The sequence below is a fragment of the Pelobates fuscus genome, chromosome 5 (genome assembly GCF_036172605.1).
Source record: "Pelobates fuscus isolate aPelFus1 chromosome 5, aPelFus1.pri, whole genome shotgun sequence".
NCBI classification, from domain to species: domain Eukaryota; kingdom Metazoa; phylum Chordata; class Amphibia; order Anura; family Pelobatidae; genus Pelobates; species Pelobates fuscus.
In genome coordinates, this window is record NC_086321.1 from 193,057,412 (window position 1) to 193,083,327 (window position 25,916).

Sequence of the window (25,916 nt, forward strand, 5' to 3'; positions counted from 1 at the left end):
TGATGTATTTGATTGAAGTGTCTTCAAAACATGTAAAAACACTGTTATTTCATCACCTGTCCAAAATAAATAAATGATCAATTAGAAATGTTCCATTCCTTTGAACCCCACCTTTTATTCTGATTTGCTAATAGGCAGAGATTATCAGCTGAGACTTTCAGCCTATCTGCGGCACCCTGTCTGTTACTTCATGATTGAAGCCTCAGACTCAAACAGAGGTTCAGGTGCAGAGCTGATCAGCGCTGGACTGAAGACTTTAGGGTTAATTCATTTGCTAACATTTTAACCTTTGAAGGTAGCCTAGCGCCAGGGACTTCCTGACACCTTATCAACTCCATTCCAATGAAGTTGTTATGGTGCTTGGTGTATCCCTTTAAGTATTTTGGCATTAGTCAAATCAAAAAATAAAGTAGCAACCATGTCATCTATTTAACCTTTTTTAGGATGACATTGATAAAATAATCGAAAAACATTCCTGTAGGTTTATTTGTGTGGGTATGGAGGTAAATTCTTGCCATAATTACGGTGATAAGAACCTTTCAAACTATGGGTTGGGATATTATTCAAAGTTTGCATGGCCGAGAATCCATTATAGTCCTAAAAGACAATATGATGTTTTTTCACCTGATATACACATGCACTTGCACACTCCCTAGTGGTTATGATGTTAGGTAGCTCTCAATGTAAGTAGTCAAACCATCTGCAACAACTTACCTGGAGTCCAGACACCTTTCCATTGACAGCCAGAAGCATTCTGATTTTTAGCTAGCCCAGTGGAGCATGGTGGGACTTAGCTTAGAGGAGCTGACAGAAGCTCAGTTCAGGAGCTTCCAGCTCTTAATGGAGGAAGTTGGCAGTGCCCAGCAGACCCAAGGTAAGTTGTCAAACTGTTTGCAAATATTCCTTTAACAGTAATTTTTGCAGAGGTCACCGGTTCTTTGTTCTGCCTTTTTGTGTCCCATTGTATTACCAATGCTTAAGCTGCTTTATTTCATGTTTGTGGTGCTTATATCTATCAATAAATCTTTTAGAAAGGATAAAAACAAAATCAAGGAATTATACATACTTACACTGCGGATTGATAAGTGCGTGGAGTCCTTGGGGTGAATACGAGCTGTAAAACGAATAAGTACACTTTTCTAAATACAGTGACAACATCACATATTTTTTAAAATAAGCAACAAAAGACTCTTTTGGGTAAGATGACATTGTACCAATTGTCCAAATATTTTACAAAAAACTTCTCTTTGTGCAACCTTGTTTGTCTCTACCTCCCTGGAACAAAAAGTATTCAAGTCATAATTTCATAACTCTTTTATGGTTCTTCCAAAATTCCTTCTGCCGGAATTACTAAAAGCTGAACTGTTCCTGAATTCAGTTACGTTTGTAAGTCAGTTTAAAGAACCATATTTACTACAAGTGTCGCAGGCTGGCTTCAGGGTGTAAATAAGATCAGCCAGTGGATTTATTTCCCTAAGTAAGTGCTAAAAAAGCACAATGTTGGGGAAATAGCAAGTGTAAATATGTTGGTTATAGCTGCAAAGCCTTTATTAAATGGTCTTGTGAAGAGCCCACAAATTTCCAGTCTCCTGGATTAAAAGGAGTACTATAGGCAGCAAAACAATGTAATGAAACCGTTTTAATGCGGCCTCACTGCTTAATTCTCTGACAGTTAGGATCTGTCCGGAATTCCTTTTATATTATTCTCTACCCTGCCAACCATGGAGTGGAGAAAGAGGTGAGGCCACTCGCTGGACTCTTCTTTTGGGTGTGGGGGGGGCCACACTTTAAAATAAATTATATCTTATCAGTAAGAGGCCCCATTAGTACTCTTTTATGAAATGCTGAGCATGTAAACTACATGCAGAGCATGCAGAACTCCATTAACATTCACTGCCACAGGAGAACAGACCGTTGCGTTGCTCTATGCTGCGGCACTGAATGGATTAGTTGTACTCCTGTAGTTCACATAGTGAGATCTTATGCCTGTTTCACTTAACATAACATTTACCTGAGCAAAAGGGCTTTTTTGAGGCACTTTTGTTTTTATTATTCCTGGCGTCCTAGCTTTGGTATAGAGTTGGAATCTCTCCTTTTTTATTTTTCTTAATCTATGTAGTGTCTCCACTATGTGCATGATATACTGATGCATTTTCATAGTCTAGCATTTAGTGTAATACTTAAAAGGATGACAAACTGAAATCACTGATTCGGTCCATGAATTTACATTGCTTAGCAAAGTCTGATTTGATATGGCAGATAAATATCTAAATCACTACAATTCAAATTTATCAGCTTATTTTTTAAAAAAAATTACTATGCAGAATTAAGGATAACAGCAAAAGTGCAACCAAAAGTTTAAAAAAAACAAAAAACAGTGCAATATGTTTTAGTGTTTTATTGGTGCAAAATCGCAAGCTATAAGAAGTTTTGACTTGAAAAGACTTTGTTGGTTTCGGGGCTTGACTCTATTATCTCCTCCTGAAAGCCCTGCATTGCTGAATACATCTGCTTTGATCTTGTTTCATGTCCTATACCACTAGTCATGCCTCAAATTTACTCAATACTTTAAATTGCCTTCTACTATGGTACTTTAGAAACGGACAAGGTGGCAACACGTGCAGCCACCATGTCTCTAAATTATATATGCAGCCTCCAATAATTCCAAGCATGTGAGTGTTAGACAATGCAGCATACCTTGTCAACACACTGTGGACTTAATTTTGTAGTCTGTACTGCTACGGCTGTGACATAGCAGCAAAGGATATTAAAGAGATTCTATAGTGTAAGGAATACAAAGTTGTATACCTTACACTATACAGCCCTCTGGTCCCCCCTTCCGCACACCCCTCCCCCCTGCTCATAAAGGGTTAAAAAAAAACTTTAGTCACACACCTGATTCGAGCACCAATGTCCCTTGGTGCTGGGTCAACGCTCCACCTCCTTCTACTTCAGCGCTTTAGGCCCTACCCATAGGAAAGTATTGCCTCAATGATTTCCTTTTGGGATTTTATTGACGCTGGATGTCCTAATGCAGAGAATGGGGACATCCAGCGTCAGTCAGGCTACCAAAAGTCGTTTAGCTACCAGAGAGTGACTCTATTGGCTGTCTGACTGACAGCCATTAAGGCAGTTATAGTGTTTCTCGAAAACAGCAATGATTTACATTGCACGACTAAGTGGGGTTGGGACACTGCACCCAGTCCACATCAATGAGATGAAGTGGTCTGGGTGACTATAGTGGCCCTTTAAATCAGAAGAACAAAATAATCAAAATCGGAATAGCTTTTCAGTTACACGATGTGACGAGACCAATCTCGCCACTGTGCATTGGAGGAGCCTGGTTGCCCGCCTGCTGCCTTTAGACTATGGCCCCATGTTGAAACTTGGGCTTAATTTTCCCCTGCAAAGACATGAAAGCCGGGTCATTCGGTGCTTGCCCTGTTTGAGCGTACTATGTGATGCATACTTTTAAAGTTATGAATAATGTGGAAAAACTGTATTTCTGTGTCTGTGAGGGGAGGATTTTGTGTGGGAGTGTCTGAGTGTATTGTACGTGTTAATTGGCTGTTTTCCAAAACCCTGTGGGTGGTACTAATGTGTATATAAGAACAGTAAACCCACAGCTCTGTCTGTTCATTGCTTGACCCTCAACACGGAGCTCTGTCTCGTCTTTGGGGGATTTACTGTATGCTGTTCAAGTTTGACTGCTAGGAGTGTAAACCTATTCATATGGTTTTTCCTATTCGACTGTTTACAGCATTCGAATGGTTGCGGTTCAGCTGTTTATGGCATTCATGTGCTTCTCCGGTTCGGTGTATTGGTGTCTACAGTAGCTGTGCCTGTGTCTCTGGAAAGGAAGATCTACTAAACGGCTGTTAACCCCTTTTATGCCTGGGGGTGCCGTTACAATTGGTGGCAGCGGTGGGATCGTTCCCACAGCCAGAAGGATAGCTACAGGAGACACCATTCCGTGGATTTACAAGTTTGGGGCAACGCATGTCCCAGTACAGCGACCCTAAAAGCAACAGAATGGAACCAGCAGTGTTATATGAGGAGGACCTGGATGGCCGGGATGCATTAAGGAAAGGCATCTGGTACCAGGCCCTGGATAATGTACAATACCAGCAGGGTGAGAGTCTCCCCAGTGAAGAGCAGCGGTTGCAGAAGCAAGTGGCCCTGCGGATGCCCTTCCTGGGAGAGCAGCCCCTGGAGGAATGGGTGAAGGAACTAGAGCACCGGGTATGGCAGGAGCTATGGCTGGAGGATGCCTACCAGGCAATCTGGTGGTATATGGCACAGTATATACCCTGGACAGCCGAGCATGACAAGCCAGAAGGAGAGGAGTTTGATGGTCCTGGCTTGTTATGGGAGTCCTTTGCAGAGCCTGACTTCGGGAGCCCTGCGCAGACCAGACTTCAGGACATTTTCTACGAGAGGGAGGCTAGGCATGACTGGGATGACCACCATGAGGTAGAGCAAGACCTGGCTCACCTAGCAACCCTGGAGTGGGAACTGGAGCAGGACTACTAAGATCTCTTCCACTCCATTGGGAAGGCTCAGCAGGACAGCAAGGTGACAGACCCAGATCCAGACCCCTTCAGCTGGGAAGATATCGTAGAGCTTTACTGGGAGGAACTCCAGGCGGCAGGTGGAGATGGGACTGAGGTCTCTCCACCGGCCCTACAGGGATGCTGGGCGGTCAGCCCAGATCCCCAGCGGCAGATTGATTTGCAGGGAATAGAGAGGTAGGCAGTCTCCTTTCCCCAGCGGCAGTGTGAAGTGCAGGGAGAGGAGAGCAGGGTCCTCCCTTCCCAGCGGCAGGGTGAGCTACAGGGATGCTGGGCGGTCGGCTCAGATCCCCAGCGGCAGTGTGATATGCAGGGAATTGGGAGCCCAGTCTCCATTCCCCAGTGGCAGTGTGATATGCAGGGAAATGGGAGCCCAGTCTCCATTCCCTAGCAGCAGTGTGATATGCAGGGAATTGGGAGCCCAGTCTCCATTCCACAGCGGCAGGCTGAGCTACCAGGGGCAGAGACTGTCGGTCCTGTCCTCCAGCAACAGGGCTGTTTAGCCAAAGGGGAGACAGTCGGTCTCCCCCTTCAGCAGCAGAGCAGTGTATCCAAGGGGGAGAGAGTTGGTCTCCCCCTCCAGCAGCAGAGCTGTGTATCTAAAGGGGAGACAGTTGGTCTCCCCCTCCAGCAGCAGAGCTGTGTATCCAAAGGGGAGACAGTCGGTCTCCCCCTCCAACAACCAGGCTCCGACCAGGCTACTTCCGTGGTAGCGCTGGCACCAGGGCAGAGTACCGCTGGTCTCTGCCCACTCAGCAACCCACCAAGGCAGCTTACCAGTACCCAGCACAGCCATGGTGAGGCACCTGGACATGGACAAGTTTCTCCTCTACCCAGGTTTAGTAACCAGTTATTGTGGGTGGGCTGGATGTTGTGCTGGACTTACCAGGGCACTGACCGGCAGGAGGTCAGATACCCTGTTAGTCTGTTTGGAAAAGGGGAGAGATGTGACGAGTCCAATCTCGCCACTGTGCATTGGAGGAGCCTGGTTGCCCGCCTGCTGCCTTTAGACTATGGCCCCATGTTGAAACGCTTAATTTTCCCCTGCAAAGACATAAAAGCCGGGTCATTCGGTGCTTGCCCTGTTTGAGCGGTGATACCCCAGATAGCTATGCCATGGAGCCCATTCATATAATGAAAGACTATGGGAAAGACTTTGGCTCCATTGAATTGTATGTGTGTGGTCTGAGCGCCATTCAGTAATAATGTGTGCTCAGACCTAAGCTATCTGGGGATATGTTGCATGTCTGTATTTTATGTAATAAATGTAACCTTGTGTATTTTACTGTCTTTTTTACTGCCATGTGCTTAATGGAGTTTTGCCTCTGTCCTTGGAGATAATTGGATTACTTCCCAATTATCTCCAGGATAGAAGACTCTGTGGAACTGGTTTTGGGCAGAAAAGCCATGCTTCATTTGGTCACAAAGGACTACGATCTATCTTTTGAACCACTGGACCAATTTGTATGATTTTGACCTATGTTTTTATTTGGAGTATGCTGATTCTGAAAATGTACGTGAATGTGATGCATACTTTTAAAGTTATGAATAATGTGGAAAAACTGTATTTCTCTGTCTGTGATAATTACATTACCCATTGTGTAAGGTAATTGTATCACAGGCAGAGGGGAGGATTTTGTGTGGGAGTGTCTGAGTGTATTGTACGTGTTTATTGGTTGTTTTCCAAAACCCTGTGGGTGGTACTAATGTGTATATAAGAACAATAAACCCTCAGCTCTGTCTGTTCACTGCTTGACCCTCAACACGGAGCTCTGTCTCGTCGTTGGGGGTATTTACTGTATGCTGTTCCAGTTTGACTGCAAGGAGTGTAAACCTATTCATATGGTTTTTCCTATTCGACTGTTTACAGCATTCGAATGGTTGCGGTTCAGCTGTTTATGGCATTCATGTGCTTCTCCGGTTCGGTGTATTGGTGTCTACAGTAGCTGTGCCTGTGTCTCTGGAACGGCTGTTAACCCCTTTTATGCCTGGGGGTGCCGTTACACATATTTACAAGTGATTTGGTTGACACAAAGGGTAGACAAAGATGTTATCCTAGAGCCCATGATTTAAACCCTACGTCAGATGAAATGCCAGGACTGTCAACAAATTATAGGATTTTTCTAACAATTTGTCCGGAAGGAGGTAAAAGTTAATACGAATGAACCAATTCAACATTCAACCTTGACCTAAGTGTCCCTGCATATCTTTATGTAAGAGGCAGAGAAAGAAGCATACTTGTGATCTTCCTTCACTATATGTCAGTTTGTTTGCAGGCTTTAAGTTGTACCTTATTGTGTACCTCCACTCCTGATGGTCACATACATCACCCATGCAGCCACTATTACAATAAGCTGCTGCAAACAACACAGAAGATCAGCAATTTTATGATACACTTACCAGGGTTACATTTTCCAGTGGTTAGGGGAAAACTGAAAATTAACTGTTATTACAGTGTGGGGAAACAGCTGTTATGCAGCGCAGAATTTTATCATTAATTTGCTACAAGCACATTTACTTTATTACTTCTAAAAATGCACATTTACAATTTGTCTATAAAAACCCTCTGTATCTTTCATCATTTACAAATTATACAAATTACATAGCTACCAAGGAGCTTGTCCATGATCTAGTAATTTCCCGCATGGATTATTGCAACCCTCTCCTAGTTGGTCTTCCCAAAAGCCGTATTGCCCCGCTACAGTCTGTAACGAATGCTGCCACCAGACTAATTTTCAGCTCTAGTCGGTCCTCTCACCCCTCTTTCAGTTCTCACCCCTCTTTCAGTCCTGTATCCTATAGGAGTCAATTCAAAGTGCTAACCCATACCTATAAAGCACTGAACAATTCTAGCCCCTCATATCTTCTCACAGATCCATAGGTATGCTCCTTCTCGGTCTCGACGCTCTGCCCGTGACGGCCAACTCACGCTTGCAGGACTTCTTGCGGGCGGCTCCCTTCTTATGGAATAGCCTGTCTACCGCCATCAGACTCTCCCCTAGTCTTCAATCATTTAAGAAGTGCCTTAAAACCCATCTCTTTAGGAAAGCTTATGGCCTACCAGAGTAACCTCTACCTCACATACCTGTCCCTTGCTCTCTCCTAAAAGGCAGCACTTTACTCTCTCTTCCAGCTCTGCTTCACTCCCACCTTATTTGAGTGCTATTTCCTGTACTATTGTGTTTTTTACCCCACTTCCTATAGACTCTTCAACCTATCGTTCCTGTAAGTTTTCTTGTAATTGTCCTATTTATAGTTAAATCCCCCCTCTGATAATATTGTAAAGCGCTACAGAATCTGTTGGCGCTATATAAATGGAAATAATAATATATATATATATTTTTTTTAAATTCTCTATTTTTGTTGCGCATAGTTTATACAAACAGGCTTTCCTCGCCACGACAGAGGAGCAAACATTGCATTTTCAGACATGTTAAATCACTGGCATGGCTTTGATGTTTCGTGCATACATTTTTGTGGTTGTCGAGTAAATCACATTCTGTCTAATGAAAATGTCAGTGTATGTGTAGCCGTGCTGGGGTAAAACTAAGCAATTATTTACTAACTGGAAGGAGTATAAAAGAGATATAGTGATGGAATAAAATAAAAGTATGCACAGGTAGCTGATTAACTCATTTGGCACTGGGTTGTGTCTGTTGCGAGAGTATGGGGGCAGGGACTGAGGAGGGGGACAGGGACTGAGTAAGGAAACAGGGCTTGAGGAGGGGGACAGGGACTGGGGAAAGGGACAGGGACTAAGGAGGGAGACAGGAACTGAGGAGGGAGACAGGGACTGAGGAGGGAGACAGGGACTGAGGAGGGAGACAGGTACTGAGGAGGGGGACAGGGACTGGGGGAAGGGACTAAGGAGGGAGACAGGGACTGAGGAGGGGGGCAGGAACTGAGGAGGGGGGACAGGGCCTTAAATAGGGGGACAGGGACTGAGGAGGGGGACAGGGACTCAGGAAAGGGATAAAAAAACAAACAAAAAAAACTAAAGTGCCTTCCCCACTCCCTGAGGCTTACCTTGGGCCAGGAGGGGTGGGACAGGATCTGGAACCTGCAGCCTGCAGTCAGTGGAGTAAACCGGCCTCTCCTGATGATGTCAGGAGGAGGGGGCGTGACTTCCTCTGCTCCCCAGTGGTCCTGTGAGAAGAGCAGAGAAAGTCACGCCCCCTCCTACTGACATTATCAGGAGAGGCCGGACGACTCCACTGACTGCAGGGAGAGAGGTGAGTTTAAAAATCCGAGTCCCCAGTCAGAGGCAGGGGATTCTGATTTGTGCTCCCCCTGCTCTGGCAGCCGCTTGTGCCAGCCCTGGGACTAGTAATGGGAACGGCGTTCCTGCTGTGGAAAAAGTGCAGGAATGCCGCTCCCACGCGTTCCTGCAGGACTCGAGCCCTGGTAGTAGCTAAGCAGCGGGCTTGGAGTCTGGGCCTGTCAGCCTATTCCTAGTGTCTTAAAGGGGCTTTTTGTCCAATAATATATTTTTTGCATACTTTTATTTATTTTTTCTTCAGTATATGATATGTGGCATTCTGGGCATGTTTATTTTTTTTGCAGAGCAAAAAAAATGCTAGCTTATCATTCACATATAAGAAATGTCTTATGTACGTGATTCCATATTCAATCTCAAATAAATTTTGCTAATACATTTTGAAGACACTTATTAAAACAAAGTGAAATAGTTGATATATTTCTGCCCAATGCAACTATTTTGCATAATATGTGGCTTATTTTTGTCACATCCTGTTCTGCTGAGATGTCTGGCTTTGGCTTCTGGTATCCAGTACTCTTTTTACAAATCTTGTTTAGTTTTCTTGGTTTTTCTGGTTTTCTATTTTATGTCTGGTGTTCTTTATGCTGGATTTTCTGGGTTCATTGCTGTATTCCGTTCCTGGAATTTCCAGTCTCTTGGATTCCTTTCAATGTTTGTTTTATGTTGCCAGATCCTTTCCTTTTCCATTAATCCCTTTTGTTTCAGTTGGTTCCTGCAGGCAGTTGTTCCAAGTCCTCTGCCCTTTCTTGTAGGTAAGTGCTGTGTGTGTTTTATTATTGTTTATTTAGTCATGCATTTCTAGGCAGATAGGAACCCACCGTAATTGGAGTACTTTGCCGCAATGGTGGGCTGCATACATCTTGGCCTTTTATGTATGTCTAAATCTCCAATGTTTTTCATATATAGTACTTAGTTATGTCTCCTCTTGTTTTGCCTTGCATCTCTGGTCTTTTTTTTTGTCTTGTATTCCCAGTTCATGTACAGTCCTGTCCTGCCCTTGTTTCCCTCATGTCTTGTGTGCATGTTCTGGGTTCTGCTTTCTGACCTGCTCCGATTCTGGGTTCTTCTAGTCTTGTCTTGTTTTCTTGTTAGGTGCCTGTCCTAATCTTGCCTTGTTTCTGTACTGGATACATATCTGCTGCAGAGCCTCCCTACCCAGTTCCTGGGAGGTCTGCATATCATCAAGCTCCTGGCTCTTGGGATCCGCAGAAGCTGCATCAGGGCCTTGGTATGTGGTCGCACAAACGCTCGTGCTCAACACCAGGGGGCGTGTGGTTACCCTGCACCAGGCCCTGATGGTCCGTTTCCACGCTGAGACTCCCATCATCATCAGGCACTCAGGGGTTCCAGTCTCCGTACCGCCACCCGTGAAAATTGTACATCAGAAGAGAAACGTCATTATTGCAGATTGATAGCACACATCAAATTGTATTCAACCACCTCACCTTTAAAATATGGAACATCTCACCTGTAAATACCTGTAACAATGCCATCTAATCTAATGCCCTGTCTACCTACTTATGCAGCTAGTAAGCACTACATACCTGGAGAGACCTGAGGCGGCCAGCATTGCTAGCTGGAGTGTTGTTGGATTCTGCAAGACAATAAATTAAGTAACATTGACGCTCCCAATGCAATTTTGCATGGTAATTCAGTCTTAACACAAGTCAATTAACTTCCTTTTCATTTGTACAACCAGATGCTTTCAACCATGTATGGCCCGCCTACACTAGGAGTATGATTTTTTATTTTTTTCTTCTGGTGCCAAGCCTTTGGAAGTTTGTAAAGTCTTCCTCTGCATCTGCTATGTAAAGGGCATGTTTTTCACATGCATTCAAGGGCATATTTATATTTGTGGCGAAACCGACCTCGCCACGTGTCCTTGGAGGGGGCTGCTTGCCCGCCTCTTGCCTTTGGACTATGGACCAGACTTTATGTGAATGTGTTAACCCAGATAGCTATACCATGGAGCCTATTCATATAATGAAAGACTATGGGAAAGACTTTAGCTCCATGGCAATTGTACTGTGTGAATAGGATCTGCGCGCTATTCGGTAGTTTTGTGCGCTCAGATCCCAGCTATCTGGGGATATGTGAAATGTCTGTGTGTTATGGATAAAAAGTAACTTTCTGTATTTTAAAGTGTTTTATGTCTTTCTGTAACCATGTGGTTAATGGAGTCTGTCTCTGTGTTGGAGATAATTGGATTACTTCTCCAGCACAGAGAAGGCTCTGTAAAAACCGGTCTGAGCTGGAAAGCTAGGGGTTTTAAAAGATACTTTACTAACTTTTGAACCCCTGGTCTGATCCATGCCATTTTTATGTTGTTCCCCTGAATGGATTGATTGTGGATATGTATTTTTATGTGAATGTGATGTATGGTTTTAGATTTATGAAAGTTGTGTAAAAAGTATATTTTAAACTGTATGCATAATGGGATTATGTGTCACACTAAGGGGAGGGGATGTGTGGGTTGCACCCGTGACACTATTGGTCATTTTATGCCTCCCCCTGGGTGTGGCCTGTATGTGTGAGATGGAAATAAAAGCCAGGCTGGATGAGCCAGTCCAAAGTTCCTGTTTAACCCTCAAAGTGAAGTGTCGTCTCATTATTGGGGGAGGATTTATTGTATGCTGTTCCAGTTTGACTGCTAGGAGTGCAAACCTATTCGTATGGTTCCTATTCAACTGTCTACAGCATTCAGAGGCTTGAGAAGATTCATATGCTTCTCCGATACGGTGATTGTGGTGTCTGCCAGAGTGCTTGGAGTCCTCAGGAAGCGCTAGGAGCATCCTTTAACGGAGGTACTCAGTCGGGGTGCCAGGTGATCCGTTACAATATTTATTTCCTGAATATATTATTTTACCTGAATATATTCGGGGAGTATTACTGTTAGACGAAGTTTGCATTTGTTCTCTAGACACATTTGGCTCTTCTCCCAAGAAAGGATAATTCACTGTAGAAGGTGCACTGTGGAAAGAGGAGGTAAATTTCAGACTGATATTTTTACAGCTATTGGGATTTCCCAAATCCTTGCCAACATGTTACTGCACTCCTGTGATACTTCAGGCCTAGAATAGTTGCCTGGCACTGTGACCGCTGTGCTGTTAGTCAGACAGCAGCATACATGAAACAGCGGCCAAGATCTGGATCATTGGATTGATACACATCTCAAATAACTATTTACCCAAAATTATAAACTTTTGATGCTGGTCACTTTTTAGATTATTATATTGATAAATTCACCCAATGTTTAAAGGAACATAATAGCTGCAGTTCGCTGTAGTGGTTATGCTGCAAAGAGTGCTATGGCATCCCCCAATGTAAGTAGTAAAACTGTTTTGAAGGTTTTGACTTCTGAACTGTGGGCTGTTGGATGCTGCTCAACTCCCCCATTACTAAAAGCAGAGAGTCCTAGAGTATTTTGTCAAACACATCTTACCTGGGTTCTGCTGGCAACTTGTGAGCAGTAGTGATTTTGGGGTTAGGAGTATTCCTGCAAAATAATGTACACAAAACTTTCTTCCTATTGGATCACATTTTACTTACCAATAGTGCACACTCTGTACAGACATTGGAGATTCTATGAAACAAATGTGATAAATAAGAATGAGTGTATGTGACTGTACAACTTACTAATGGCATTCCAGCCTTTTAAAAGTATACTATATTAATTCTGTGTTGTGCTGTTGTGTTAAACAAATTTACGTATGAATAAATACAGTGCATTCAGAAAGTATTCTGACTGTTCAGAATTTTCTGGTAGAATAACACGGACTAGTTTTCCACATAAGAGGTTAAAAACCATTTCCCCTTTCCAGATGCACAGGCAGCTACTGTAAGCACCAATCTCCCGAACTGCAAACTACACGAATCCTGGAAACAGCTGAACAGGAAAAACCATACGAAAGGTTTACACTCCTGGCAGTCAGCATACAATCCAATTCCCCCAATAACGAGACGACACTTCGTTTTGAGGGTTAAGCAGAATCTGACTGTCCTGGCACATACAGTCTCTTTTATTCCCAATCCACAACCACAGTACAGCCCACAGGGTATTACAGAACAACCAATCAATCCGTACAATACACACAGACACTCCCACACAAAATCCTCCCCTCTGCCTGTGATATGATTACTGAACACAATGGGTTATCTCATTATCACAGGCAGAGGAATACAGTTTTTACACAATATTTATAACTTCTAAAATATACATGTCACAAACATAAAACATACATTTTCATAATCAGCATTCGGGAAATAAACACATACTCAAAAATCAGGGCAATCGGTTCAGGGGTTAAAAAGTTATATGGAAGTCCTTTAGGACCGACCGCAAGCACATTTTCATGCCCAAAACAGTTCCATAGATTTGGGCTGTGCGGTCGGTCTATTTCAGGCTGAAAAATGACTAAGTCCCATTCGAACGAGCGTTCGAATCTTCGAACGGGACTTAGTCTCTGCGGCTGCAAAATCACCGTGGGAGAAGGTAAGGCTTAGCGGTGTTCGCGGAACTGTGTAGTCTATTTCAGTTCCATGAATTTGGCTACACATACCGCTGACCGCATGGAAGGAACCAAGATGGCCGCTGCCACGTATTCGTTTTTCGAATGGCGGCCACTTCGACTACTTCGGCACTTCGACGGCATTCCAAAGTACAAACCCTTTCTCTGGGAGTTAAAGGGCCAGCAGCAGCACACCAAAAATCCATTATGCCCAAAACTTGTAATTAAAGGGCCACATCTTCCCGGGCCATAGTCAGAAGGCAAGAGGCGGGCAAGCAGGCTTCTCCAGTGCACAGTGGCGAGGTTGGTTTCGCCACAAACACACACTCTTAAATTTAACTCGCAACAATACTGTTATCTTCAAGAAGAAAAGGAAATATTTGCAAAACACACTGAAATCTTCAAAAGAGTCTAGTATGACAGGGCATCACGCCCTATATATTCAAACAGAGTTATCTGTTTACACTTCCTTTATTGCAAATATTGTTGATTTTAGAATTTCTTATCGCCAGCTCTATTTATAGCTTGGTAGACCCTGCAGCAGCATCCTGTATGTAATGAAAGTTCAATTTACAGCGCAAGAGAAATCATGAAATCATTTGTGTCCATGCAGGCTGTGTCAGTCACAGCCAAGCGAGGTGCGGAAATGGCTGCATAAACAGAAACAAAAGTGATTTAACTCCTAAATGGCAGAGAATTGAGCAGTGAAATTTCAGGGGCATAATCTATACACAAAAACTGCTTCATTAAGCTAACGTTATTACAACGATGTTATAATGTTATATTGGTGAACTGGTTATTGAAAACGATATGATTAGTATGCAGCTTAACTTTAAATAAACATCACGGCCAAGCCCATTAAAACGATTAACAAGTGTGTCTGTCTTTATTATGTGGTCTCTCTATATTAAATATTTACTCCTGCCTACCAAACAGACTACAGGGAACCAAAAACATAACTGCATCTGTATAGAACCATTCCCTTCTACCCAATCGTATACCTGTGTCTGATCACCCTAATAAAGGCAATTTTTCCTGAAAAGAGATACTCTTCATACTGTGACTAGAACCTATGTACATACCTCCCAAGTCTTCCTATTTATAAAAGACAGTTTTGAGCTAAAATCCCTGTCCCTCTTTTCTATCCTAATGCCCCTTTTTGGAGAAAGCTCAGAATTATTGAGCTCAACAGCAATATTAATCATAGTAATCTGTATTTAAACAAAAAAATGTGTTTAGAAATCAGTCCACGTGAGAGCACTCAACCCAGATGTCAAGGACTACACCCACTACTCTGCGCTCCACAGTCGCTATGCGCGGATCGATTACATCCTGCTTCAACAGGAAGGATTGCCACGACTGAGGTCGGCCGAGATCGTCCCCGCCACATGGTCAGACCACGGCCTGGTTACGGTGGAGCTGGACTCCCCGCTGTTCAAACCGGCACAGTGGACCTGGCGTTTGAATGAAACCTTACTCCAGGACCCTGCGGTGGAAACTGAGATCAAACAGGCCCTTGACCTTTACTTCCAGGAAAACGACGTGACGGATACCTCTCAATCACACTTTGGGAGGCACACAAGAGTACCATACGTGGCATCCTTATAAAAATAGCCTCCCGCCGACGCAAGGCGACCATGCAGGAAATGACGGATGTATATAAAACCATCTCGAGGCTAGAACTTCAACATAAACAAACTCCACTAGCCTCGATTCGACAGGACCTGACGGAAGCCCGACGCCGCCTGAAGGAGCTCCTTACGAAACGATACCACCGCTCGCTACAACATTCCAAGAATTTCTTCTACATCCACGCCAACAAAGGCGGCAAATATCTCGCCCGCATCCTGAAAGGAGACACCCCTCGCACACGGATACATAAAATCCGTTTACAGTCCGGAAAAATGTCCCAATTCCCCGAGGACATAGCCAACGAATTCCGACGTTACTATGGCGCCCTCTACAACATCCCGGGCCCTGACAACACAACATTGGGAGGCCAACCCACCACGCTCATTCAAGACTACCTACACGACAACGTAGACAGACGAGTGTCTCCAGAAGCGGCGAATATGCTGGACAAACCAATTAGCACCGAAGAAATGGCCGCAGCCCTGAAGACCACCAAAACAGGCAAAGCACCGGGCCCCGACGGATTTTCTGTAGGGTATTACAAGCTCTTCTCCTCAATACTCCTGCCTCGGCTGACTACTGCTGTTAACACCGTCACGGATGGGAGACGCTTTGGAGCGGAATCTCTGGCTGCTACTATCACGGTCCTCCTCAAACCGGGAAAAGACCCAGAGCAATGTGGCAGCTATCGACCTATATCCCTGCTGAATGTGGATACAAAACTGCTTACAAAGATCTTGGCCACTAGATTGCAACGGGTACTGCCGAACCTGATCCACGCAGACCAGACGGGATTTATCCCGGGGAGGGAGGCACGAGATAGTACGCTGCGCCTATTCTCCGTCCAGCACGGGAGACACGGGATAAAATCCTACTTCTTTCCACGGACGCCGAAAAGGCTTTCGACCGTGTCAACTGGTCGTACATGATGGAAACCCTACGGGCCATGGGATTGGGACACAATATGATGGCGTGGATCACAGCCATATACGATAAACCGCATGCTGCTGTCCGAGTGAACGGGGCCCTAACTTCCAGCTTCGAAATTCGGAACGGGACTAGACAGGGATGCCCCCTGTCACCGCTCCTATTTGCAATGACCCTGGAACCACTGCTGCACGCGATCCGCCACCACCCGGACATCTCGGGATATACCTGGATGGGGACAGAACATAAGGTGGCCGCATATGCGGATGACCTTCTTTTTTTTGTCTCTCGTCCACGAGTCACGTTGCCCTGCTTACTTCTAGAATTCGAAAAATTTGGGAAGATCTCGGGTTTCAAACTTAACCTTTCCAAATGTGAAGTGCTTAATCTGACTTTTCGACCGGAAGAATACGAGGAACTGGGAACTATCTTCCCATTTCGTTGGTGCACGGAGAGGATGAAATATCTTGGCATATGGATCACCACGAACCCCCAGGAGCTTTATCGCCACAATTTTGCCACTATCCTGCGAAGGGTTATCTCAGATTTGGACAAATGGGCGTACCCACACGTCACCTGGCACGGAAGAGTCGCAGTGCTAAAGATGAATGTGCTCCCGAGACTTCTCTACCTGTTCCAGACAATACCCCTGACGCCACCGAATAATTTCTTTTCCACCTTAAAATCCACAGTTATCCGGTACGTCTGGAGAGGGGAGAGATCTAGAATTCGCTACGACACTCTCTGCCTACCTAGACTTAGAGGTGGCCTGGCACTCCCGGACTTCAAACGCTATCATCAAGCCGCCACTCTGCAACGAATTCTAGAGTGGCATGTAGCTGACTCTCCGAAACAATGGGTTACTCTGAACAATGGGGAATCACCTGCCACACTTAAAGCAACAGTATGGCAAGGAGGAACAGGTAGTCGCACTGGGGAAGGAATAGAGACTCCGACGACACAGACTTTGAAGGCGTGGGACTCGCTGCGCAAAACTACGCACGTGTCCCCGATCCCTAGTCCCCTTCTCCCAATAGTTCCCAACTCAAACCTAGCTGGTGGCATCCCAGCCAAGGCCTGGATATTCCTGGAAGAACAAGACTACGTCCCGATTAGAACGGTCCTCCATGGGGGCACTGTCCGGCCCCTCCGCACATTACTGGCCGATAGACCTAATTCGCCTATGGCATCTCTTCGCTATTTACAACTGACACACTATTATGGGTCTCTCCCGCATAAGGAACGCCTTCACAGGGATCTTACGTGGTTTGAAGACCTATGTCACCGGGGAGACACGCTTGGCAAGGCAGTATCACTACTCTATCAACACCTGCTGGTAGGAAGCACCACATCAAATAACACGTTCAGGAGACTATGGGAACAACAACTGGAGAGCCCGATCTCGCAACCACAGTGGGACACGGCACTCCTCTGGCAATACAAGAGTTCCTCCAGCTCCCATTATCAGGAAGTCAACTATAAGTTAATATCCATGTGGTATAGAACACCAGTAGCATTACACAGGATATTCCCGACGACACCCCCCACATGCTGGAGATGTCAAGAGGAGAGGGGCACGATCGTGCACATCTGGTGGGACTGTCGACTCATCACCCCATATTGGACCAGTATCAAATCTGAAATCAAAACGATGCTGGGAGACGACACGGAATGGTCCAGGGAACTGGCCCTCCTACATATCACCACTCGGTCTATCTCTGGCTATAAGAAGTCCATCCTACGTCACCTACTGAACGCAGCTAAAGCCCTCATACCTGCGTACTGGAAGCGGACTGAGGTCCCCACGGTTGAGGAATGGCTACACAGGATCGGAGACATACAACTGGCGGAGGCACTACAGGCGTCCCTGGCGGGTAGGGGAACCAGGCACGCGGAAAGGTGGCGGCCGTGGTTCGCATACCAAGCTACTAGGCGATAGACCTCCTGTAAGAGGGGGAAGACTGTGACCCAAACGACAATTAACACTCCACACCACTGACTATATGGGTGACAGGACCTCCACAGCAATAGGGGCACCGTCCAGGACTGGCAGAATCAACATTGTACCGACGACCTGACCCACACGCACACACCCCATGGGGCTTAGAACACAATACCCATTCAAAGGTCCCTCACTTTTACCGAGTCCATGGCGCCGACATGGGCGCGGGGTGCGCTCCGGGGAGCTGGGGGGAGGGCCCACTACGATGGCCACCCTAACTCACCCTATCTCTACCCTTCTACTTTCCTATCTCACAATACATAATCGTACTGAAATAATCGACAACAAAATAATGTAATGGGAACACAGGATAGCAACATCACTTCGGACACCTTGAGCCGAGAGACATGGGTACTCGCTCAAGGGATAACCGGCTATATTGTCCCAACCGAGAACGTAGGCATACACACTTACCTACCCACTTAATACTCCCTTCGGCACATGTGCAACGCCTCATCATTATACCCAAACTGCCGCCCAGCCTGGTACTGGCACAATGTACAGTGTTGTTTTGTAACCACCAAGGAATATGTAGGTCCAGGTGCTTGACACCCCTCGATCAGCGTATTCAGAAACCTATTTAAATCTTACTATGCTTCTACCTAAAGTTAAATGTAAACATGAAAAGTTGTACTGTAATTCAACTCTAATAGATGCAATGTTACTCTTGATACAACCAATCTTGAACCACGCTTCCTCGGCACCATCGTGGTGTAATTGTATTCTTCGATGGCCTGCGAGCCGATCCTTCCTGTAAACCTCTCTCTTTCCCTATCTTAAATAAACAGATTTAAAAAAAAAAAAAAAAGAAATCAGTCCACGTAAACAAATAACCTCATCAGAAAGTTCAGTTTAGGGACGTCCCAGTGCTTTGCCTTCATCCTGAGACTTATAAGCTTGAAAGCAGGTTTATGATCTTGCTTAGCAGACCTACATCAAACCTTCTACATCTAGAAAGGCAGGCCCTATTTAGCATCCTTTCTATTCTGTCCCATAATCTATTGGGGGGGCGGAGAAGAATCACTGTCAATGCAATTATTCATCATATAATGCTCCTGAATATAATCACTGTGCATGATATTGAAACCTACAACACTTGGTACATGGACATAGCTTAAAAGTATAGGATATGGGGGTGGAGCCTGACCAGCACCTAAGCAGGACGTGCATTGCAGGAGCTCCTGTGGCGCGGCCGATACACTCGACGATAACTCGGGTAGGAGAGCCGGAAAGCTTTCTAGAAGGAGCCCGGCAGACTGGGGAAACCAGCACCTACCTGGGGATACCAAAACGGACACCCGGAGCACCCGGGAACCGCTACTGCAGGTTGGGGCCTACCGGAGTTGGCGAAGCGGGAGGACGGCCGCTTTCTGCTCGCTACTCCAAGCGGCATGCAACCAATACTCTCCTCCCCCCCCCCTGGACCGGTGGGGGATATCCCGGTCCCCGCCACACTGACCAAGCTAAACCTCCTACCTCTCAGTTGATCCTCCGGCCCCCACAAGCTAAACGAGGGTTACAGTCCCCAAGATGGCGATCCAACCTTACTAACCAACATCCGACCAGCAGCTGCAACAGTCTGATGTGCCAGGCCCCAATGACAAAACAAGGTTATAAAAGGTTATAATGCGGAACAAATAGAAAAAGATATTATAAAAATAAGAAATAGAGAACGTACAGAATTCCTAACGGATAAAGATAAAGATAAAAATAAAAACAAAAATAAAAATATGGGATGTAAAAAGCAAACTACTGGTGGACATATGGAGTTTGCCTTTATCACAAAGTACAGTTCTGAGGCCAAGAAAATAGAAAAAAATCATAAAAAGACATTGGGCCATTTTGAAAAAAGATGATATCTTGGGAGATAAGATTCCAGAAAAACCTGTAGTCATATACAGAAAAGCAGATAACCTAAAAAATAAATTGGCACCTAGCCTTTTACCAGAATTGCCAAAAAGCCCAACATTAAAGGGACACTATAGTCACCTGAACAACTTTAGCTTAATGAAGCAGTTTTGGTGTATAGAACATGCCCCTGCAGCCTCACTTCTCAATCCTCTGCCATTTAGGAGTTAAATCCCTTTGTTTATGAACCCTAGTCACACCTCCCTGCATGTGACTTGCACAGCCTTCCATAAACACTTCCTGTAAAGAGAACCCTATTTAGGCTTTTTTATTGCAAGTTCTGTTTAATTAAGATTTTCTTATCCCCTGCTATGTTAATAGCTTGCTAGACCCTGCAAGAGCCTCCTGTATGTGATGAAAGTTCAATTTAGAGATTGAGATACAATTATTTAAGGTAAATTACATCTGTTTGAAAGTGAAACCAGTTTTTTTTTCATGCATGCTCTGTCAATCATAGCCAGGGGAGGTGTGGCTAGGGCTGCATAAACATAAACAAAGTGATTTAACTTCTAAATGGCAGAAAATTGAGCAGTGAAATTGCAGGGGAATGATCTATACACTAAAACTGCTTTATTTAGCTAAAGTAATTTAGGTGACTATAGTGTTCCTTTAAATTTTCTTCAGTCACAAAAAACTCCAGGTTTTCATAAGTGTGTGGCATGTTCCACATGTACCCACCAAAAAAGAAGGACATCATCTTTTACAGGATCTTACACTAATCAAACATAATATAAAGAAATGTGTACACTGCACATCCACATATGTAATTTATCTTTTGCAATGTGGATGTGGTGCCCAGTATGTAGGACGGACTACCAGAACTCTACATACTCAGCTTCGTGAACATTTTAATAACATCAGGACACATAAGGTGGAACACAGTGTCCCCCAGCATTGTAACTCTTGTAGTATGTTTCAATGGTCGACGTTTATCGCCATTGGAATAGATCAGGTCACTAAAAATTGGAGAGGAGGAAGTAAAATTAATGACTTAGCTAAAAAAGAAGCTTTTTGGATTCATACATTAAAAACTCTAAACACAGGCCTCAACCAGGATATTGATTTAGGAGGGCTTCTTTAGTCAGAATTCATATTTCGGTCTAAATGATTCTTTTGAGACATTTTTAGTGTTTTAGATAATTTTTTTTTTTTTTGTCAATCTTTCTTTTATTATGGCATATGCGTTATGGGGTACAGAATAGAAAGAAGAGGCATTGCGGGGTAACACAAGTTAATGATAGCAAGATGGTGTGCAATACACTCTTAAGAAAGACTGCCATATTTTTTGTTATTTTTTCAAAAAGACATGTAAACATAACGATACAGGCTTGGTTAATAAAATAAAAATAATTGTTGCTAAACAGTGCTAGATCAGCTACACCGGTGTAGTGCTAATGTACCAATGTGGTGGAATCTCGGTAAAAATAAATTTAGTAGGCCGAGATTACCACGTGGCATGTGTACGTGCATATGCTGACGTATCGATCAGTTGGTTGCACGAGGCAAGATACGATCAGTAGTGTACGGAGCATGTGCAAGAATACAGGATATAGTATTCCCCTCCTCCATTGTGCTGGACAAGCCATGCGGTCAAACAGGAAGTTAATTCTTATTTGTGTTGATTGGTTAAGAGAATGTGCGGGTGGAGCTTAATATGGGAGGAGTTATATGCCTATATAAGGAGCCTGCACTATTGTCCGGGGCTCAGAACTTGTGGTATTTTGGTGACGCTAGTCCCTCTGAGTCCCGATCGGTGATCCAATAAAGAATCTCTTCCTTCCTGAAGAAACCTGTGTCCATCTCTCTGTGCTTGGCTTCCGTCAGTTTCTCCGGTATCATTTGGTGCATTGGCCGGGAAACTCATCGTTCAACGGTAGCTGAGAGGCAGAGGCGTGAGACGGTCTATCTTTGCCCACGTTCTCTACGGCTGCACCCCTGAACTTCTGCGTGGACCTCCCTTCGTCTCGGCGCCACTGGTCTGTTGTCCAGGAGATCATCGGCCTCTACGTGAGAAGTGCTGGGGTGTCCCCGTCGATGAGTGTGAACTCAGGTTCAGGAACGAGGAGGTAAGACAACTGCTGTTTTAGACGGCAGGACCCACTAGGGGTATACCGATTGTGCGGTAGGCCCAAAGGGGTTTGAATCTGTGTATCTGCCCCCTCTGTCGGAGGGAAGGAGCGAAGGCGCACCGCTCGATCGAACGCTCTTTAGTCAGACCGTTTGATTTGGTTAGTCAGGCGGGGTCCTGGTGTAAATAGCCCTAGCCGGACACCGGTGTCTTGTCTAGACTAGCGTTCTAGGGTGTATATTACGTTCGCTAGGTCGGAGGGACCGGGAGACTAAGCGGCGCCTGTGTAAATTCGGTTCGCTAGTTCTCATCCTATCTGGGCTAAGTGGGAAGGCGTGTAAATTTGGAACCCACTAGACTTTTGATAGTGCGACTAAGAGGCGCCTGTGTAAATTCGGTTCTCTAGCTCGCTATATATGTGGTGATTGGGCAGTGTGGCTAACCAAAACGGGTGTATATAGTTTTAGGTAGTCCATTCAAGGTACTGGCCAATCGTTTAGTTGGGAATTGTAAATGTGTTAACGATTGTTTTAGTAAAGTGTATATCTTGTTAGATAGCGCGAGCTCAGCCGTCTAGCGAGAGTGTTAATAGTGTGTTGCTGTATTATAGTGCACGGTACCATAACCCTGTATATTTACTGACACTGTATATAAGTACTAATCATTGTTGTCCATTGCATGTTTAACACCATAACCACTAATAATTGTATTGTGACCTTAACTTGTGCTTTGACCTATGCTAACCGTACTGTAACCGCTATTTGTAAAAGACGATGTTACTGGGGTGTGTTATAGACGGGTAATTCGTATATAGAGAATTATAGCGTGGGTGACTGTATAGTTACGCCAAAGGGCATAATATTGATTATATAGTGACTGGTGTAACAGCTGTGTGTGTACGGGAATTCCCTGAGTGTTTATTGTTATTGTGTACGTTTCACTTGGTAACCGTACCACGTGGTGCTGTTGCCAGAGGAAACGGGTGTGACTGTTGAATAGTACGCGTGTATAGTATTCGTTGTCGACGACGTTCCATTGTTAAGTATGGGTGCGTCGCAGTCAACGATTCCGGATCCCTTAGGTTGTATGGTGAAGAATTTTAAAAAGGGATTCAAAACTTGTGATTTTGGGGTTAAGATGTCTCCTGTGCGTTTAGTTACTTTGTGCACTAGGGAGTGGCCTACTTTGGTTGCGGCATGGCCGCCACGTGGCAGTTTGGATCTAACTCTGGTACAGCGCTTACACGTGGCTGTATCAGGTAGGCCTGAACTTTACGGCCAGTTTCCTTATATTGACTGTTGGAGACAGGCCGTAAATGACTCGCCAAAATGGCTCCAGACATGCCACGAGGAGCAGTGTCGCCTCATGGTAGCTAGGACTTGTTCGTCCACTAGGACTGGTGTTAGGCCCATTTTGGACACGCCCCCTGAGTCCGAGATCCCTTTGCCGCCCCCTTACTTTCCGTTAAGAGGAAGTGACGCAAACGCAGGAAGTCCTGCAGCCCTCCCCTCATTACCCCCATCCATTTCCGCTTCCTCCTCCAGTACAGGATCCACCCCCCCTCGTACTAAATCTCCCCTTCCGGAACCAGAACCCACCCCCATTAGAAACGAATATCCTGATTTGGCGCCACTTCAGACTTCCGGTCAAGCTTCATCTAGCTCGGCTCGAAGTGTTTTATTTACGACCTTTTCCCAAAACCAACCTCCCACATCCCCATACCCTATCTCTCCCCGACCGGAACCCATGACTGACGCCTCTCTACGTAGCCCCATCCAAACCCGACAGTTGACTGGTGCCCAACAATTAAAGCACTATCAGATGCCTCTTCGTCTGAATCCCGGGTCAGCTTATATCGATGCCGCAGGTCAAATGGCACACACTGACCCAGTCTTCGTATATGTCCCATTTACCACAACCGATCTTTTAAACTGGAAGACCCATAATTCCTCGTATACTGAGAAACCACAAGCTATGACTGATCTGTTCACCTCAATAGTACAGACGCATAATCCGACATGGGCTGATTGCCAGCAGTTACTAATGACTTTATTTAACAATGAGGAAAGGACAAGAATAAATCAAGCAGCCATAAAAGCACTAGAGGATAGAGCCCGTGTTTTGAACCAAGCTAATCCAGCAGCATGGGCCGCAACACATTATCCCAACACTGATCCCGATTGGAACGTAAATGGTGCTGATATGGTTCAACTCAGAGCCTATAGAGACGCTATAATTGCTGGCATGAAAGCAGGAGGAAAGAAAGCCATTAACATGTCGAAGACAGTTGAGGTGATCCAGAAAAGCGATGAAGCGCCCCGATGAAGCGATGAAGTGTCTTTTATGACCGATTATTGGAGGCATACCGCTTGTATACCCCCTTTAATCCGGAAGACGCAGACAATTCCCGAATGGTTAACTCCGCCTTTGTCAGCCAAGCATACGGAGATATTAAGCGCAAGCTACAAAAGTTAGAAGGGTTTGCAGGTATGTCCATCACCCAACTAATGGAGGTAGCAAATAAGGTCTATATGAACAGGGATACAGAAAGTAAGAAAGAGGAAGAGCGCAAGATGCGTAAAAAGGCTGATATGCTAGCGGTAGCGATCGCAGGCGTAGATAAACGGGGCCCAGATAGAGGCAATAATAGATGGAGTAGAGAGCCTTTGAGTAGGGATCAATGCGCGTATTGCAAGGAAGAAGGGCATTGGAGGAACGAATGTCCGCAAAGAGAGCAGTACGAGAGAGACCAACCCAGGGCAGGCTACGGAAACTTTAGAGGCAGAGCGAGAGGTAGAGGAGGCCCCGGAGGGAGTAATGGTTATAGAGGGAGTAATGGGAACAGAGGAAGTGTTAGGGAAGACAGGTATATTCCAGCAGCGCAAAGGTCCCGCGATAGAGAAGGTAGGGACTTTGTAGGATTGGCTGACACGGTCATGGAGGACTATTGATACCGACCGGGCTCCATCCCCCTTGGTCGAGCGGAGCCTATGGTCGATGTATCAATAGGGGGAAAAAGGAGTGCGTTCATGATCGACACTGGTGCTGAACATTCAGTGGTGACTAATCTAGTTGCTCCTCCATCTGGAAGGACTATTACTGTGATAGGAGCAACTGGAAGAAGTGCTGAAAAACCGGTTCTTAAAAGTCGACTCTGTACATTGGGAGGCCACGTAGTAAAACACCAATTCCTTTATATGCCTGAATGTCCAGTCCAATTGCTGGGACGTGATATGCTATCAAAATTACAAGCGCAGATTACGTTCCTACCAAATGGAACAACATCCTTAAAGTTTAATGGACCTTCAGGTATTATGACTTTATCCGTACCAAAGGAAGAAGAGTGGCGACTTTATACAGTGTTGACTAGCCAAAACCCTAGGAGTGATGAGACATTGTTTAACATACCAGGAGTTTGGGCAGAGAACAACCCACCAGGACTGGCCCGCAATATTCCACCTATAAAAATTGAACTGAAACTTGGGGTTTATCCAGTGAGCCTAAAACAATACCACATCCCACAGAAGGCTAAGAAGAACATCCAATCCTATCTGGATAAGTTCATACGGTATGGTATCCTAAAATTCTGTACTTCCCCCTGGAACACCCCATTGCTGCCTGTTCAAAAGCCCGGTACAGATGAGTATCGACCTGTGCAGGACTTGAGAGCAGTCAATGATGCGGTTGTTAGTATACATCCAGTTGTACCCAATCCATATAACCTGCTTGCTTTAATTCCGGGCGGGGCTACTTACTTCACAGTCTTAGATCTCAAAGATGCCTTCTTTTGCCTCCGAATTGCCGCAGAAAGTCAATGTATTTTCGCTTTCCAATGGGAGAACGCTGTAACGGGCTCAAAACGCCAAATGACTTGGACAAGACTGCCCCAAGGGTTTAAAAATTCACCTACCCTATTTGGTTCAGCTCTAAGTCAAGATCTACTGGATTTCGAGTCTATCCCAGGAGAATGTGTATTGTTACAATATGTAGATGACTTGTTGATAGCAGCAGTTACAAAAGA

The 25,916-nt window shown here is 45.0% G+C and overlaps 1 protein-coding gene across 1 annotated transcript in view; it reads right to left on the reverse strand.

Moving 5' to 3' along the window:
* RNF212B (ring finger protein 212B) overlaps positions 1-25,916 on the reverse strand; it is a 75,941-nt gene continuing 50,025 nt past the window's right edge. The window contains exons 9-13 of the mRNA XM_063457152.1: positions 12,400-12,433; positions 11,717-11,820; positions 10,395-10,444; positions 1,067-1,114; positions 1-56 (exon numbers count right to left, since the gene is read on the reverse strand). Of these exons, the coding sequence (XP_063313222.1) occupies positions 1,067-1,114; positions 10,395-10,444; positions 11,717-11,820; positions 12,400-12,433 (236 nt within the window). The 3' untranslated portion in view covers positions 1-56. The remainder of the gene's footprint in view (positions 57-1,066; positions 1,115-10,394; positions 10,445-11,716; positions 11,821-12,399; positions 12,434-25,916) is intronic.